The sequence below is a fragment of the Spermophilus citellus genome, assembly GCF_964194105.1.
Source record: "Spermophilus citellus genome assembly, chromosome: 6".
Lineage (NCBI taxonomy): Eukaryota > Metazoa > Chordata > Mammalia > Rodentia > Sciuridae > Spermophilus > Spermophilus citellus.
The window spans coordinates 137,387,783-137,402,139 of record NC_138187.1 but is presented as its reverse complement, the minus strand read 5'-3'; the positions used below and the strand labels follow the sequence as shown (position 1 = coordinate 137,402,139).

The following is a 14,357-nucleotide window of genomic DNA, read 5'->3' as shown; positions in this document are numbered from 1 at the left end:
AATTATACTACTGTGAAAATGTTGTTACTGAGAATTTAAGCTATGAGATTATTTCCATTTGCACCAACTGGAAGCAAATTTGTCTCTGTAGTTCCTAGCAGCCAAAGTAAGAGTGTAAGTCTATAAATATAAAAATATTTATTTACATAAATACAAAAAAGCCTATAATAATTCTTAACTGGGGATTGTAGAATTAATGCATAGGTTGTCTGCCTATAAGTCCTCCAAGTATTTGCCTATAGTTCCAAGAATCAGTTGCACATGTGTGTACTTTTATTTTTAAATGCATATATTATGATAATTATAACAATTAATTCATTTGTATTGCTGGGTTCATAATAGCATTTTGCCAGTAAACATCTTATTCATGGACTTACTAAGAATACCATCTGAAAATGAAAAGCATTTTTATTCATTTCTTGTCATATCAAAAAAGTTGAAAAAGTCTAACTTTTGTAAAAGACACTTGGTATTTTTTTCCCCTCATCAGTAACATGACGAATATCCTAGGTTAATGATGTATTAATGTTTTGAAGCAGGACATGCTGTGATAGAAATGACATTCTGATTCCATTCCTAACCTCACAAGCATATCTTGTAAAGATTTTGGGGGAAACTGTTAAGCCCCCTGAAGGTACTTTTGCATAGGAAATGGGTTCTATGCTAAAACTGTCATGTTTCTGGAGCTTGAATGCCCACATGGTGAATGTTACAGGTTGCCAAAAATAACCAGATCGGTAGTTCATTCCTTCACTTGGTCATCTAAATAAATCAATGCTTTTTTTTTCACTTCAGATACTGTATCATTTTGCCAACTCCCACTCTGTTAGAGCCAGGCTGAGTTTAATTTTATCATCTCCTAGTTAGAAAAATTATTTATTGTTTTGACAGGATTTCTATTGTTGAAAGTCATAATGGATATTCTAAAGAATTGCTGTATGAATAGTTGAAGATTTTTCTTGCAGGGGAATAATCTTTTAAAAGGCCTACTAGCTTAGTATAACTACTTAAAGGAAGTAAAATGCCATTGCATTTACTTTGAAAGATTTTTTTTTAACTTCCTGCAAAGAGGTCCCTTTACAGTATTTTTGGAGAAGTAAGTAAAACCGAATCTGACATCACCACCCTCTAGTTGCTAGCTCCATGTAGCTGGCAAGTGGTTTGCTCTTAGGGTAGCAGAGGAGGAAATTGCTCCCCGTCTCATAAAACAGCAGTGAAGCGTATGCATCCATTTCTTTCATTTTTGATTCTGGTTTACTGAGAAAATCTTTTAGAGAGATAACCATTACTTTGCCTTTCAGGGGGACGCATGCTGTTTCTTAGAGACACGGCTGATTTGCAGATATGACCATGTATATGTGGCTTAAACTTTTGGCATTTGGCTTTGCCTTTCTGGACACACAAGTGTTTGTTACAGGTAGGTACAAGAATATTCATATTTCCTTAATTGGTTTTTCTTTTCTTTTGGAGAAACATTGATTTGAAATAGATATTAAAAATAAATTGTGTTTTGGGGACTGGACGTGATAAGTCTGCTGTAAAATGGTCAAGATTGTTGTGGCTCCAGGAGACACGGCTCGTTTTGTGACAGAATATATTGTTTCTGTTTAAAAATGTATATGTATTTGGTGTGGGGGAATCACAACTTAAACAAAAAAAAATAGCATCTGTTTAGTTACAAACTATTAAGGTATTGTGAAAGCAACCCTGCTACTTACCCCTCACACGGTGATGTGAACACGTGTTGGTGAAAGTCTGAGGAATTGTTTAATGACAAAATAAATGGGTTTTGTTTTTAGCAAAAATTGAACTGTTTTTAAAAATCCTAAAATGGCTTTGATTGCATGAAAGCCACTCCCTATTTTCGGATCAGGAGTTTGCTTCCTCAAATTTTATTACTATTGAAACGTCTGAAATATTTTATTGAATACGTAGGTACATGATTGTTCAAAAAATACTCTTAGGTATTTAATGAAACATTGACTTTCAACATCTTCTTACCACAGGATGCATTTTAAGTCAAACTTTAATTCCTTGCTAATAATTTTAATGATATTTTGCTTTGGACATTCTTATAGGGCCACCGCCCTTCCTGGGCATCCTAGCCTTGAGGAGGTAGAGGTATTTAAATTTTTAACAATCATGCAAATGCTATGTCTTACAAAAAAATTCAATGGATTGGGCCTTTGGTCCCTATTTAAGCTTGAGATCTTTGTACAGTTATGATCTACCCAGTGGGTGTTTCTGGAAGATTTTTAGTTTGGGTCATGAATACATTTTGTTTCATTATTAACTGTAACTAATAGATATTTAATATTTCTCCTTATGATGTAGGAAGTTATTATTAAAACATCATTGAAAGTGGCATCTTTGTAGAAATTCCAACCATTTTTTAAATGAAAAAAATGTTCAAAAAATCTTGTTTTGTGAGCTTTTCCCCTTTCTCCTTCCCCCTGAAAGTCAGGGCAGCCTGATCAGGTTACATTATCAGTCCATATTTTAAGTAACTAATGACAGTGGAAAGAAAAACACTGTACTTTAAGGTTTTTTTCATTGTAAAGCTGGATTAAAAAAAATCTTTGTAGATACAGCATTTCTTGGAGTATGAAACATGCTTGCCAAACTGCCATCCCCGTGAAGTTTCTTTATGATAATCAAAAGCAAAATATAAAAAAGCAGTAATTTCATAAGATGATATATGTGTATTTTCATAAATCAGAGGACATTCTCACTAAAAATTCCCTCTCAGAAAATGTTATAAAGCATTTATAAATGAATATAAAGGAATATGGAAATATTTTGTAGGTCATAGATCAATTCACCATAAGAATTCAAATCAGTTTGTTAAAAATGTTTTTCATCATAAGGAAAATCTTTGAATTTATGATCAAAATAAAAGTATAATAGAATCTGGAAACCTTTAAATCAAATTTTCTAAATAATTTATACTATAAATGGATAGATATACATTGTTCTATTTTAAAAATTCAAGTTAACCTTTAATTGTCACATTAATATTAAAAACAACCATTTTTCTAAAAAGTATTGGGAGTCTTATTGAGTATATAAATATTTGGGGAAAACATGTATTAACATAATCCTGTGTCTACAAATTTGTTTAGCATACTTTTAAGTTCCAAGAGATATTTTGTGACTCAATGTATAATTTGGCAGGTTATTGTTTAAATTTTGTATTTTTATTTATTAGCTTCAATTCTGTTTTATTTAAATGTGTTATAATTGGTTTAGTGTGTACAGGAAATAATAAACATTGGACAGCAAAATTTACACTTTTTGTTCTAAAGGTATAAAGAAATAGTCAAATGTAGATGAGACATCAATGAATAAATATGCACACAACTCAGATGCTTAATTTGATATCTAAAATGCCATGTGGACAAGGTCAAAGTTAAGATTCGCCAAGGCAAGAACAATGCTGGAATCAGTTTTACACAAAAGTTTTGACTCTCCTTGCATTGTACCTCTAGGCCATGACAATTGAAAAATAAATCCTTGTTTAAAATTTCTAAATAATTCTAGGGAAGAATGATGATTTTGACAGCACAGGTAGAGGTGACTGTTCTCTGGCCATAATGAAGGCATAATGCCAGGCAAATCTACCTCTCCATGGCAGTTAAGAGTACTTTGAATTATGCCTTGTGAAATGTGCTATAGGTTTTGTTATGAGTCATAACAGTTGTCTCATTTCCTGGACATAATTCTTCATTTTCCATCTACGTTAAAAAAAAATCTCATGTCACAAACACATCCTGTATCTTGCAGATCACAGACATTCAATGCAAATTATTAATTGTATTTGATAAGCAATCCTATTAAGTGTTAAATGCAGCTTAAGAGAATCTGGGGTGTGTATAAGATTGCTTAGGTGATCTTTTAAAAATATTTCCCTACTAAAAACTTTTCTTATCATTGCTAGATTTTTGTTAAGGGAAGATAAAGTGGGATTGGAGGTCTGTATCTTCTTTCACTCTCTTTCTCTTACATAACGAAACACAGAAACAGAGTAGTTAGCTTAAGCAAGTTTATTTCCCTATTCTTCTTATATCTTTTCATCAGTGGCAAATAAGTAGTGTAAAAACACAAATATTGCTACATTATTCATATACCTATCTACATAAAGATACGAATATATTCTGTGTGAATTATGTTCTATATTCATATATGTGAGTTATATGTGCTATTTGGTATCTGTCTTCAGTCTAACTACTGTTTCTCCATATTTATCTGCCTTTTAAATTTTGGGGTGCTATAAACTTGGCCAGTTATTATTCTTACTTTCTATAGTCTGGGTTGTTTATTGTTATCTACTATGTACTGTGCTCCTATTTCTCCATGTCTGGATTACTCCTGTAGAAATATGAAACCTACCTCCTTTCCTAAATACAAATATTTAACATGCTTCTCCGCTCCTGAAATTTTGCTTTTAGTAATTTTTAAAATCTTTTCTTCATTCTAATTCTCCATTGCCATCACCATAATCCATGGCTATATTAGTTTTCACCTGTAATACTGTAAAAATTTCCTAATTCCTCTGTTTTTTTTTAAATAATAGTTTCCTAATCAGTCTCATCCTTTTTCTGTACATTGTTCAGCTTAAAAATACAATAGAAGGGGGAAATTCAGATATTTTCTCATGGTGTAGTTTCTAATCTTGTAGGCAGAGCAACTGGGTGTGCCATTAAGCTGAGAGTTGGGCATGGAGCTGGTGGTGATCTTTCCTTCCCTTTCTAAGGATTGAAAGAGAATAAGCAGTTCTTCCACACTCAAGGCCTCTTTCGCCCTGTGCAAGTCCCATCTCCTCTCTGACATTCTCTTTTGTCACTCTTGCCACGAAATATCTCCACTGAAAGTGGGTCCTTTTACTACCTTTCCTTGGCATTTTTCAAGTACTGTTTTAACGGTTGTGATGATGGTGTTGATATGTCCCTCTGTGGATTCACTGCCATTATAACCTATGTAAATGCAGAAACGATATCTTAAGCTTCTTCATATATTCTATACCTGATTTCTCACCAGATACTGAGTAAATAGGGAATTTTCTTAATAAATTCATAGATTATAGTCAAGAAGAAGAAGGAAGAGGAAGACAAATCAGACAAATCTCAGAGAGGGTGGTCGAAAGAGAATGTGAGCAGAAAAAAAAATTTGAAGATTCAAGTTGAAGGGTGGCTTTTGCCTTTTTTTTTTTTTTTTGATATTTCCTTGTTTCATCTACTTGTCTCACTTCTTGTCTGGAGAGGTCTCCCTGGCCTCTTTAAAATCCATAGTTTGGAATGTTCCTAAATTTTCTTCCACTGCTTTTTGGACATTTTTGCTAATGTCATAGGGTAGGTCAGCATCATTATTCAAATGTAGGTTCCCATCAGAAGAAAAGGAGGGAGTGGAGACGGAAGCGCTCACGAGAGAGAGCTCATGTGACAGGACAGTACAGTCAAGGACAGTCCTTGCACATGTTGGTGGGACACTGATACTACTTCACTGGGACTGTTTTCAAGGGCAGATAAAGATGTGTGAACATGGAGAGTTTGAGTGAGATAGTGAACTTCAGTCTGAGGTAAAATCCTGAGACTAATAGTGAGGGTGCTGCATTTTGTTGGTGAGCACACAGTGTTAATGAAGACAAAGGCGCATGTTCAGAACAGAATCTATTGACTCAGTGGGGTAAAGAGAAATTTTTCATTACCCTAAACAGTCTTCATAACATTAGGAGATTATTTATGCAGGAAAAATTGGAATCAAAATTTAACTTCTGCTTAAACTCAGTTTAGAGTAAATATCTTTGTCAGTACTAGATGCCTTGTCTCACAGCAGTTGCTATTACCAGAGGATTAGTGATATATATGACTTTTACATATGGAAAGAGAGCAGTCTGGACAATGAGAAAGGGAAAAAATGAAATACTGAAGGTTATTTATTTAGTAATATATGATATAGTCATATATGATGTCTACATATATATATATATATATATATACACACACATATATGAAAGATAAAGAAGCAATTATAGTAATCACTGGATTTTGCATACACAGCCCTAACCAACATTTAGATTAGAAAATATCTAATAATTATCTAAAAACTTTAATCTACATTCCAGTTTACATATGTCAATGTATTATTTCAAATTCTGTCTGTCAAAAAGCCTAGGAATGACAGTTGTATGCAGAAAATTATATGTTTGGGAATCACAAAACAATCAAGAGAGAATAAAGGAAGATACCAAAACTTTTCTACTCCTTCTTCTAGGACAAGCAAAAATTCACAAAGTCAAGGTTAGCAAAATAAACAGGCATCTACTGTGTCCATTCACAGTACCTTCAATGGATTCACTTCTACAAAGATAATCAATGAAGTTTTTAAAGTTTTTTTTGGAGTCCTTACTACAGACCCAAGTTCAAACAAAAGTTAACATATTTCTATGGTGCTTATCTATACATGTTTAAGACATTCATTTCCTGTTAAAAATGAGACAAGTATTTGAAGTGAAAAAACCTGCTTTACTGAAAATGCAATATAACTTATTTATATTGACTTATGATTATATTATAATTACAATGCGATGATATTCAAGGGAAAATGATCACCACTCATATATTCTTAAAAAATTACTTTTCATTAAAATTTTAGCAACAGGAAGGAAAAGATCAGCCCTCGAAATAGTGATCTGTTATCATTGGCTGGAGTCAAGAGCTGAGGGTCACCCTAGCATCACACCCATGGACAGTGGCAAAGTGAAACGTTAATAAAAAGACAAAAAGAAATTCTCTACATTTTAACTTGGAAATGTTTGTCCCAATATTCCAGAAAATAGTTTAGAGAAACCTATATAAATAACAGTGATATTAAGAGATGATATCAAAATGATATGACAGTAAAGGGTGGTCACTCTATTTTATAAATCCCCACTTAAATAAAAACTAGTAATTTGTTTACAAAGAAAGGAAAAATATTCAGCATAATAGGAAACAAGGCAGGAATCATTCCATGTTGGGCAATACCATGACTTTGAAGTAAGAAATATTTTAGAAATTTAACTCTAAGAATTATATAATTTTGATCCAAATCATTTTCCCTCTTTGAAATAGTTTCCTTATCCTTAAGTTGTTGTAAGCATTCACAGTAATAATATTTGTGAAACTTTGAAAACTATGAGCTACTCCCTGTAAGGTGATTCATTCATTCATGTAATCCCATGAAATCACGGCACATAGCTATTGAACACTGAAGTGTGATTACAATTATCATTTAATTTGAAGCACTAAGAGCATATAAAGGGTCAGTTTAATGTTGAGGGGTAGAGGAATAAATCTTCATAGACTTTGATTTCTTTTACCTTTGCATCCCCCTTTTCAGAGATTTTTCAGGCTACTCTAGATTCTATATTCTAAAGATTCTATAAACTCCACGCCTTCTACATTCTTCACTAGGAATTCTTTACCATTTCCTATTATAACAATAGCCTGAAAATATTTTTTTTCCTTCAGTTCCTACTGGGCCCATCCTTGCAAGTACTGAATAATCCTGTAAAAGGATAAAAATATCATATTTGTGCATCTTTTCTTTAGTTACTCCCTAATTGGGTAGAGAATGTTATGATCCCATGATTTTGACACCAGGGGTGTTTGACTCAACTTTTATTTATTTATTTTTTATTGATTTTTTTAAAAAATAAATGACAGTGGAATGCATTAGAATTCTTATTACACATATACAGCACAATTTTTCATATCTCTGGTTATATATAAAGTATGTTGACACCAATTCGTGTCTTCATACATGTACTTTGGATAATGATGTCCATCAATTTCCACCATCCTTGCTAATCCCCTGCCCCCTCCTCTTCCCTCCCCCCACGCCCTAACTAGAATTCATCTATTCCTCCCATGCTCCCCAACTTTTAAATGAAATAAACACTTCATTAGAATATACCAATATGAATTTTTCTTGAGTTTCAGAAAAAGAGACCTCCATTAAACTAAATTAATTATTTCTATGTAGCTTAAGTAAATTATTTCCAATTTTTAAACTTTCATTTTTGCTTTACTGAATTCAATAGTACCAGTTTCATTTAAGTTTTTTTTTCAATTACATGCACTATTAAATTCATAATCAGTTTTATCCACATCAAATTATAGTATTTTACCTTATTTTCATTAGTTTTCTAATTATAATTTTACTTGTCAAATAATAAATCTCTAAAATTTTTTAAAATGGTGTAGTTCTTTTATTTAGATAGAAAGATTTCCTGGTGTGCTGTTTTAGCAACTGATATTATTTTTATTTTTGCAATTCATTGTTACCTAAAACAAAATCTAATTTTTCATTTTTCTCAAACTTACATTGGGAAGCATTAACCATTCTACAATTTAGGTTATGTTGATATTTCCATCAGTAGCATTTATATTGAGATTGAGAACACTTTCAGTTGGATTGATGTTGAGATTTTAATAGTTTTGATTATTCCATAGGTCGCCATTGGAAAGTTTAGAAACATGTCTGGAACTGCACTATAGAATTATGTTTAACTCTCACTCATTTGTAGTATATTCTGATTAGTTTACTAACTTCTTATTCATGGAGCAAAAAGTTAAAAAAAAATTAACATGGTAAATTTAAATGTCCTCAGTGTAAAATGGTGGGTAGGAAAGTATCACATCATCCTATCTTCGTGTACTAGTAAAGACAAAAACAATTAGCATTGTACTTGCTGAAGATTGTACTTGCAGTTCTATTTGATATTTGAATCCCTCCAGATTTCTCCAGCTTTTTCTGTAGCTTCTTTGTGACATTTTTCATATATACTATTGTTGTAATTTTCATTTTCCTAAAAATACAATAGTTTCTTGTCTTCAAACCATTGGCTATGCTATTTTTAATTCCTTGGATATCTTTATTTTTTCTCCAATTGAATAAATTATAATTCCACTTCAAAATTTAGCTAGAAAATCATGCCTGCCTTCTGGGGCAGCCACACTATCAACAGTCACACTGCATCCCTTACCCTGGGTAGGTGTCCTGCTGCTGTGATGGTCTGTGAATAACACTCCTCTTGGAGTGATATATATATATGTTGATGGACTTTATTTATTTATATGTGGTGCTGAGAATTGAACCCAGTGCCTCACACATACACTCTACCACTGAGCCACACCCCCAGCCCCTCTTGGAGTGTTCTTTACTTGGCTCTCACAATGACTGGTGAGCTCATGTAGTTTGTCACTGGGTTCTGCTTATTTACAAGTGTCTGTAGGTTCCTGACACTTTTTTCTGAATGCACAGATGGTCTATGAGTGTGATCAACCCTCTCTGTATGTAGGAAGCACTTAATGATTCATATGAATGATTTTAATTCTGTCCATTTGTTGTTACAATTATTTAAGTGAATTATTCCAGGTGAATTTTTCTATGTGGTAGAAAATTTGCAAAATTTGAGGAATAAAAATGGAAGAAATTGCATAAAGTTTTTGCTATCATTTGTTTTTTTCCCTCTTTTTCTTTTGATCACATGCTATGTATAAAATTGCATATCCGATTTTTTTCTAGGAAAATCATGATTATTCTAGACAATTGAAGAAATACAGAAATAAATAAATTGGCAAATGAAAATCTCACAGACTACCAGTACTCAAGACCTAAAAACTTTCTGAATATCTCATTTCACTAGGACAACTAAATCTATTCATTTATTCATTAGTTCATTAATTCTTCTGAGGAACAACTATTTGATGCATGCTTTCTCTGTGCTGCTTGTTGGGAATACCACTTCCTGTGCCCATTCTCATGTAGTCGACAATCTATTTATGGCAGTGGCTGCTTAGAAATGAAGTTTTGACTTCCAAGGTCTCCATTAGCACCCCGAAGCTTGCTTGTCAAAGTAGTAATAATGTTCTTTGCTACATATGATTATTGGTGTTGGTAGTCCTTTATAAATTATATCTAAAAATCACTCTCTTAAAATCTATGTGTAATTAGTAAGACTACCTCCAGGTCCCTGATCTGACTAGATTTTCTCTGCAAACTCTTCAATTAGAGTTCTGCAGTTGCCACTGAGTTGTGTAGATTATTATTCAGTATTTATTTTATTTTAAAAAGGTGGATGCAATAAGGGACTAGGAAGTGGACCTAATTCCTTTCGTTAGTTTTGTGATTTATAGTGGAAATAAAATATGTATATGGAGAGAAAAGGTAGAAACATACATCCATATACACTAAACCAACACATCCTTAGCTTTTTGATGTTCTTTCAGGTAAATTTCTCAAGTCACCAGTTCATAAACAAATCAGGGCTGGGTGGGATGGGAGATGGAATTTTTAACCTAGGTCTATCTCATTCTAGGCCTTGCCTTTTTCCAGTGAGTTAATCAATGTTGTGTGTTTAGCTTGATAATAAAGTAATTGCAGACATGACTATGTCGGTGGGTAAAGCACAGCAGGCCTGGAGGGCAGTTGTTCATTTGTGTGAAATATGTATTTAAGTCCCATCCAAAATTAGCTACTTGAATTTTTGTACACGGAGCCTCTTCCATATTTTTGGCAAGAAAAAATTCATTTGAGATTATGTCTCTTGGAAAAAACGAAAAGATATCTTTGCTTTTTAATTATCTTTACCGTGATTGCTGATGCCACACAAATAATGCAAAAATGATATGTTAACTATTATCTTGAAAAAGGGGATAATGAAGTATAGGACTGAGTTTGCCTTGAGGTGAGTGATACCATAGAAAGAATGGATTTTCCCCTTCTTAATTGTTTTTTGATATTACATAAAGTGAAAGCCATTGAATAATTCACCAATGTATCTAAATTTTTGTTTTGAAGTACAAGGGAAGTAACTTGACCTTTGTTAAACACTTTGATCATGGAAAACACATGAAGTTCTCATCTTATTCCAGGAAGTGTAGACACCAGAAAATCTTTTCAGAGTCATCCAAAAGATGCATTAAATGAATCAGGTAGAGCTCTCTTATAGTTTCCTATTACAGAGACAAGTTTGATTTAGTAACTCTAGGAACCAAAAAGAAAAAAATATGTTTGTTAATTGATCAAGATGATAAATATGATCTGCTAATCAGATAATTTAGGACAAATAATTTACTTTGATTTCTTAGATTTAGTTTTCCAAATACATCTTTTTTTCTAAAATCAGAGCTAATCAACCCCAAGTATTTCTACTTTTCAATCATCCATACATGTTTTTACACCATAAATCTACTTATTGATACTTTAGATATGATCAAAATGTATAATAGCTAAAGAAAGCAGTGAAGCACAAATTATCAGTTCAGAGTTTGTCTCTGATAGGAAGTGATACCAGGGATGTAGATAAGGAAAAGAAAAGGGCCAGGAAGCCTATGAAAGCAAATTAGATGATGATGATGCAGACTTTGGACTCAGTCAAGCTCTACTTTTAAAAAACTTCAGAAGTCATTGTTTGAAATCTTGTCTGGATTCCAGTCTGAACCTGCTAATCATGAAAGATTGCAAAAATTCACCCTTTAAGCCTCAGTTTCCTCAGATATAATAGTAATTGAGATGATTTGTTTACTGATTCTACAGTTGTTTACAGAGTTCCTACTATGTAACAGAAACTGTTCTCAATGCTGACACAATCACAAATAAAATGGAGAAGATACCCACTCTCATGGAACTTACATCGTAGCAAGGGGGGATAACAAACAGGAAAAGAAATAGATAATTGAGAAAATTTCAATTGAGTGGTGTAAAGAAAATTAAGCAGTCTGATATGATAGTGGTAGGCCAGATTCATGGGTGAACGCTTCTTGATACAGACTGATCAGAGAAGATTTCTTTGAAGACATGTCATTGAGTCATGTGTTGGTTAGACAAGAACATGGAGATCTATGTGAGTGGAAATGCCAGGTGCCAAGGCCATGTGGCCAAAGCTGAAAATTGGCATGTTCTAGGCACAGAAAAGTCAGTTGCCTGTGGCATGGTGAGGAAAGACTTAAAGTTTAATATTGAGCCTAGAAAGACAAATAGGAAGCAGATCTATAGCTCCTTGTTGAAAACGCAAAGAATCTGGATTTCATCCTAAGTATGAGATGAAGCCATTTTGAATTTGTGAGAATGACCTAATCATATTTTCATGATAAAGACACAACTCTGGCTGCTATAAAGAGAATATATTGGGTGTAAATCAACTCCTGGAGCCAATTGAATCAGGAAGAGGGAGGAGATAGGGGATGGTGATCTTGACTACTGGACTAAATGTTTGCAGTGGAGGTGGAAACAAAAGGACAGATTAACTTAGAATGAAGAAAATAGCTGCATGAAAGGACAAAGACACTATAGGAAATGGTTTCTTTTCATCGTGAGTTATTGAACTGGGTAAGAACCCAGTAAATTTGCCAGTCATTGTGTACAGATGGAATTAAAAGCTAAAGGACTGAATGAGACCATGTGAGGAAATCTCTTGATAGACAAGAGCAGAGGGCATAATTCTGAATCCTCTGGGGGCACTCCATAATTGGAAGGATTGAGAAGAGGAAATAGGAAGACAAAATAAGACAGGCTAGCCAGTGGGGAAAAATGAAATACATTTTGCTTTGAATGTTAAAAGAAGAGTCCATGAGGGTAGAGGGCCCAGCACTCTTAGTGGTATATACTGAAAAGTCAGGAAAATTTCACATAAATATCCACATAAATGTCTTGTCTGAATGGTGAACAGTGACTGTGAGCCTCCTAACTATTGGCATGTATCCCTATTTACTTTAACATTGCTGGAAAAATAATTATGAAGAAATTTGTCACAATATATAGAAGAATTATATATCTTTAATATACCACCACTTGCAAAGCATAGTTGCTAAAAAAGAAGAAAGCTGTGGCTTTACCTAATTTATTTTAATAAAAACTGCAAAATACATTGAGAGGCTAATGAATTAGAAGTTTAGCTGAAAAGTTTCTTGAAAATATAGTGCTCTGTTGAGTTGCTTAGTGGCTTGTATTTTGTTTTGATGTATATTGATAAAAATAGTTAAAAATACTACTTAAGCTAATGCTTGGAGAAGTTGGAGTCTTTCTGTGTGAGTTAATTGGTTATATAAAAGGCTTATTTTTTAAATCAAGTTTTAAATCTCCCATTTCTTCAAGAAGTTTGAAAAACAACTGGTTATCGATTTAGCAGCTATTAGGTAGAAACTAATGTACTTGATAAGTAGAAAGCATACAAATGGAAATAAGTCTTTTGATATCAGTTTGGTAGGTTTACTTAAAAGATATTTGTATTTCAGAGCAACTTGTTTTAATACTAACTAGTAATCTATACTAACTACTAAACTAACCTGAAAAATAGTTGAGGGCTGGGCATGGTGGGGCACACCTGTAATCCCAGCAGCTGGGGAGGCTGAGGCAGACATATCAGAGATTTCAAGGCCAACCTCAGCAACTTAGCAAGGTCCTAAGCAATTTAGTAAGACCCTATCTCAAAAAAAAAAAAAAAAAAAGATGGGGATGTTGCTCAGTGGTTAAGTGCCCCTGGATTCAATCCCTGGTACAAAAAAAAAAAAAAGAAAGAAAGAAAGAAAAAGAAAAAAAATAAGTCATGCTTACCTTGTGCCAGGAATTATTTTCAATAGTTTACAGATTTTATCATGTTTAGCTTAGGTTTGCAAATTGTTACAATTTTTAGTTATAGCTACCTTTGTTTCCAGACATTAGTAAAATTTACTGGTTATCATATTGTAAGAGGAAATAGTAATATTTAATTTTCTTTGTTCTAATATTAAATACTAGAATTGAGGAAGAACAAATCAGAAAGGGGAGTAACACTGAGTGCCCCCGAGGGCCTGATGCTTGAGAGATACTGTGCTCTTTAGCCTCAGAATTATTTCTACAATAATCCTGAATTCTTATGATTACTAAATGAATATATGGATAGACTTTTCCCATTAGTTTTATTTTATTTTATCCTTTTCAAGTTTTTCTTCTAATTACTTTTGTTTTCTTCCATTGCTGAGGATAAAACCCAAGGATCTATGCATACTAGGCAAGTGCCCTGCCACTGAGCTACATCCCCAGCCCCTTGGATATTCGTTTTAATAGGGGAAACTATTATATTTAAACTCAAAGAACAAGTAATCTAGATATTATTGGTATTTATTTTGCCTTGTGGTAGTTTTGCTTACACTGAAAATGGGGCCGAGATGGTTTGGTGGTTTACTGTGATCTCAATAGTGAAATCATATTGAAAGGCTCAGTCTGCACAGGAGAAAGTCTTATTGTTTTCTCCTCCTGCCCCTGCTTAATTTTCAGATGAATATAAAGGAGCAATTTAAGCACCACTGCTTACTCCACATTTTAAAGAATAAATT

General features: G+C 33.2%; 1 protein-coding gene across 1 annotated transcript in view; it reads left to right on the top strand.

Annotated features, from left to right (window-relative positions):
- The first annotated feature begins 1,112 nt into the window (after positions 1–1,112).
- Positions 1,113–14,357, top strand: part of PTPRC (protein tyrosine phosphatase receptor type C) — a 112,170-nt gene continuing 98,925 nt past the window's right edge. The window contains exons 1-2 of the mRNA XM_081299748.1: positions 1,113–1,220; positions 1,302–1,417. Of these exons, the coding sequence (XP_081155874.1) occupies positions 1,345–1,417 (73 nt within the window). The 5' untranslated portion in view covers positions 1,113–1,220; positions 1,302–1,344. The remainder of the gene's footprint in view (positions 1,221–1,301; positions 1,418–14,357) is intronic.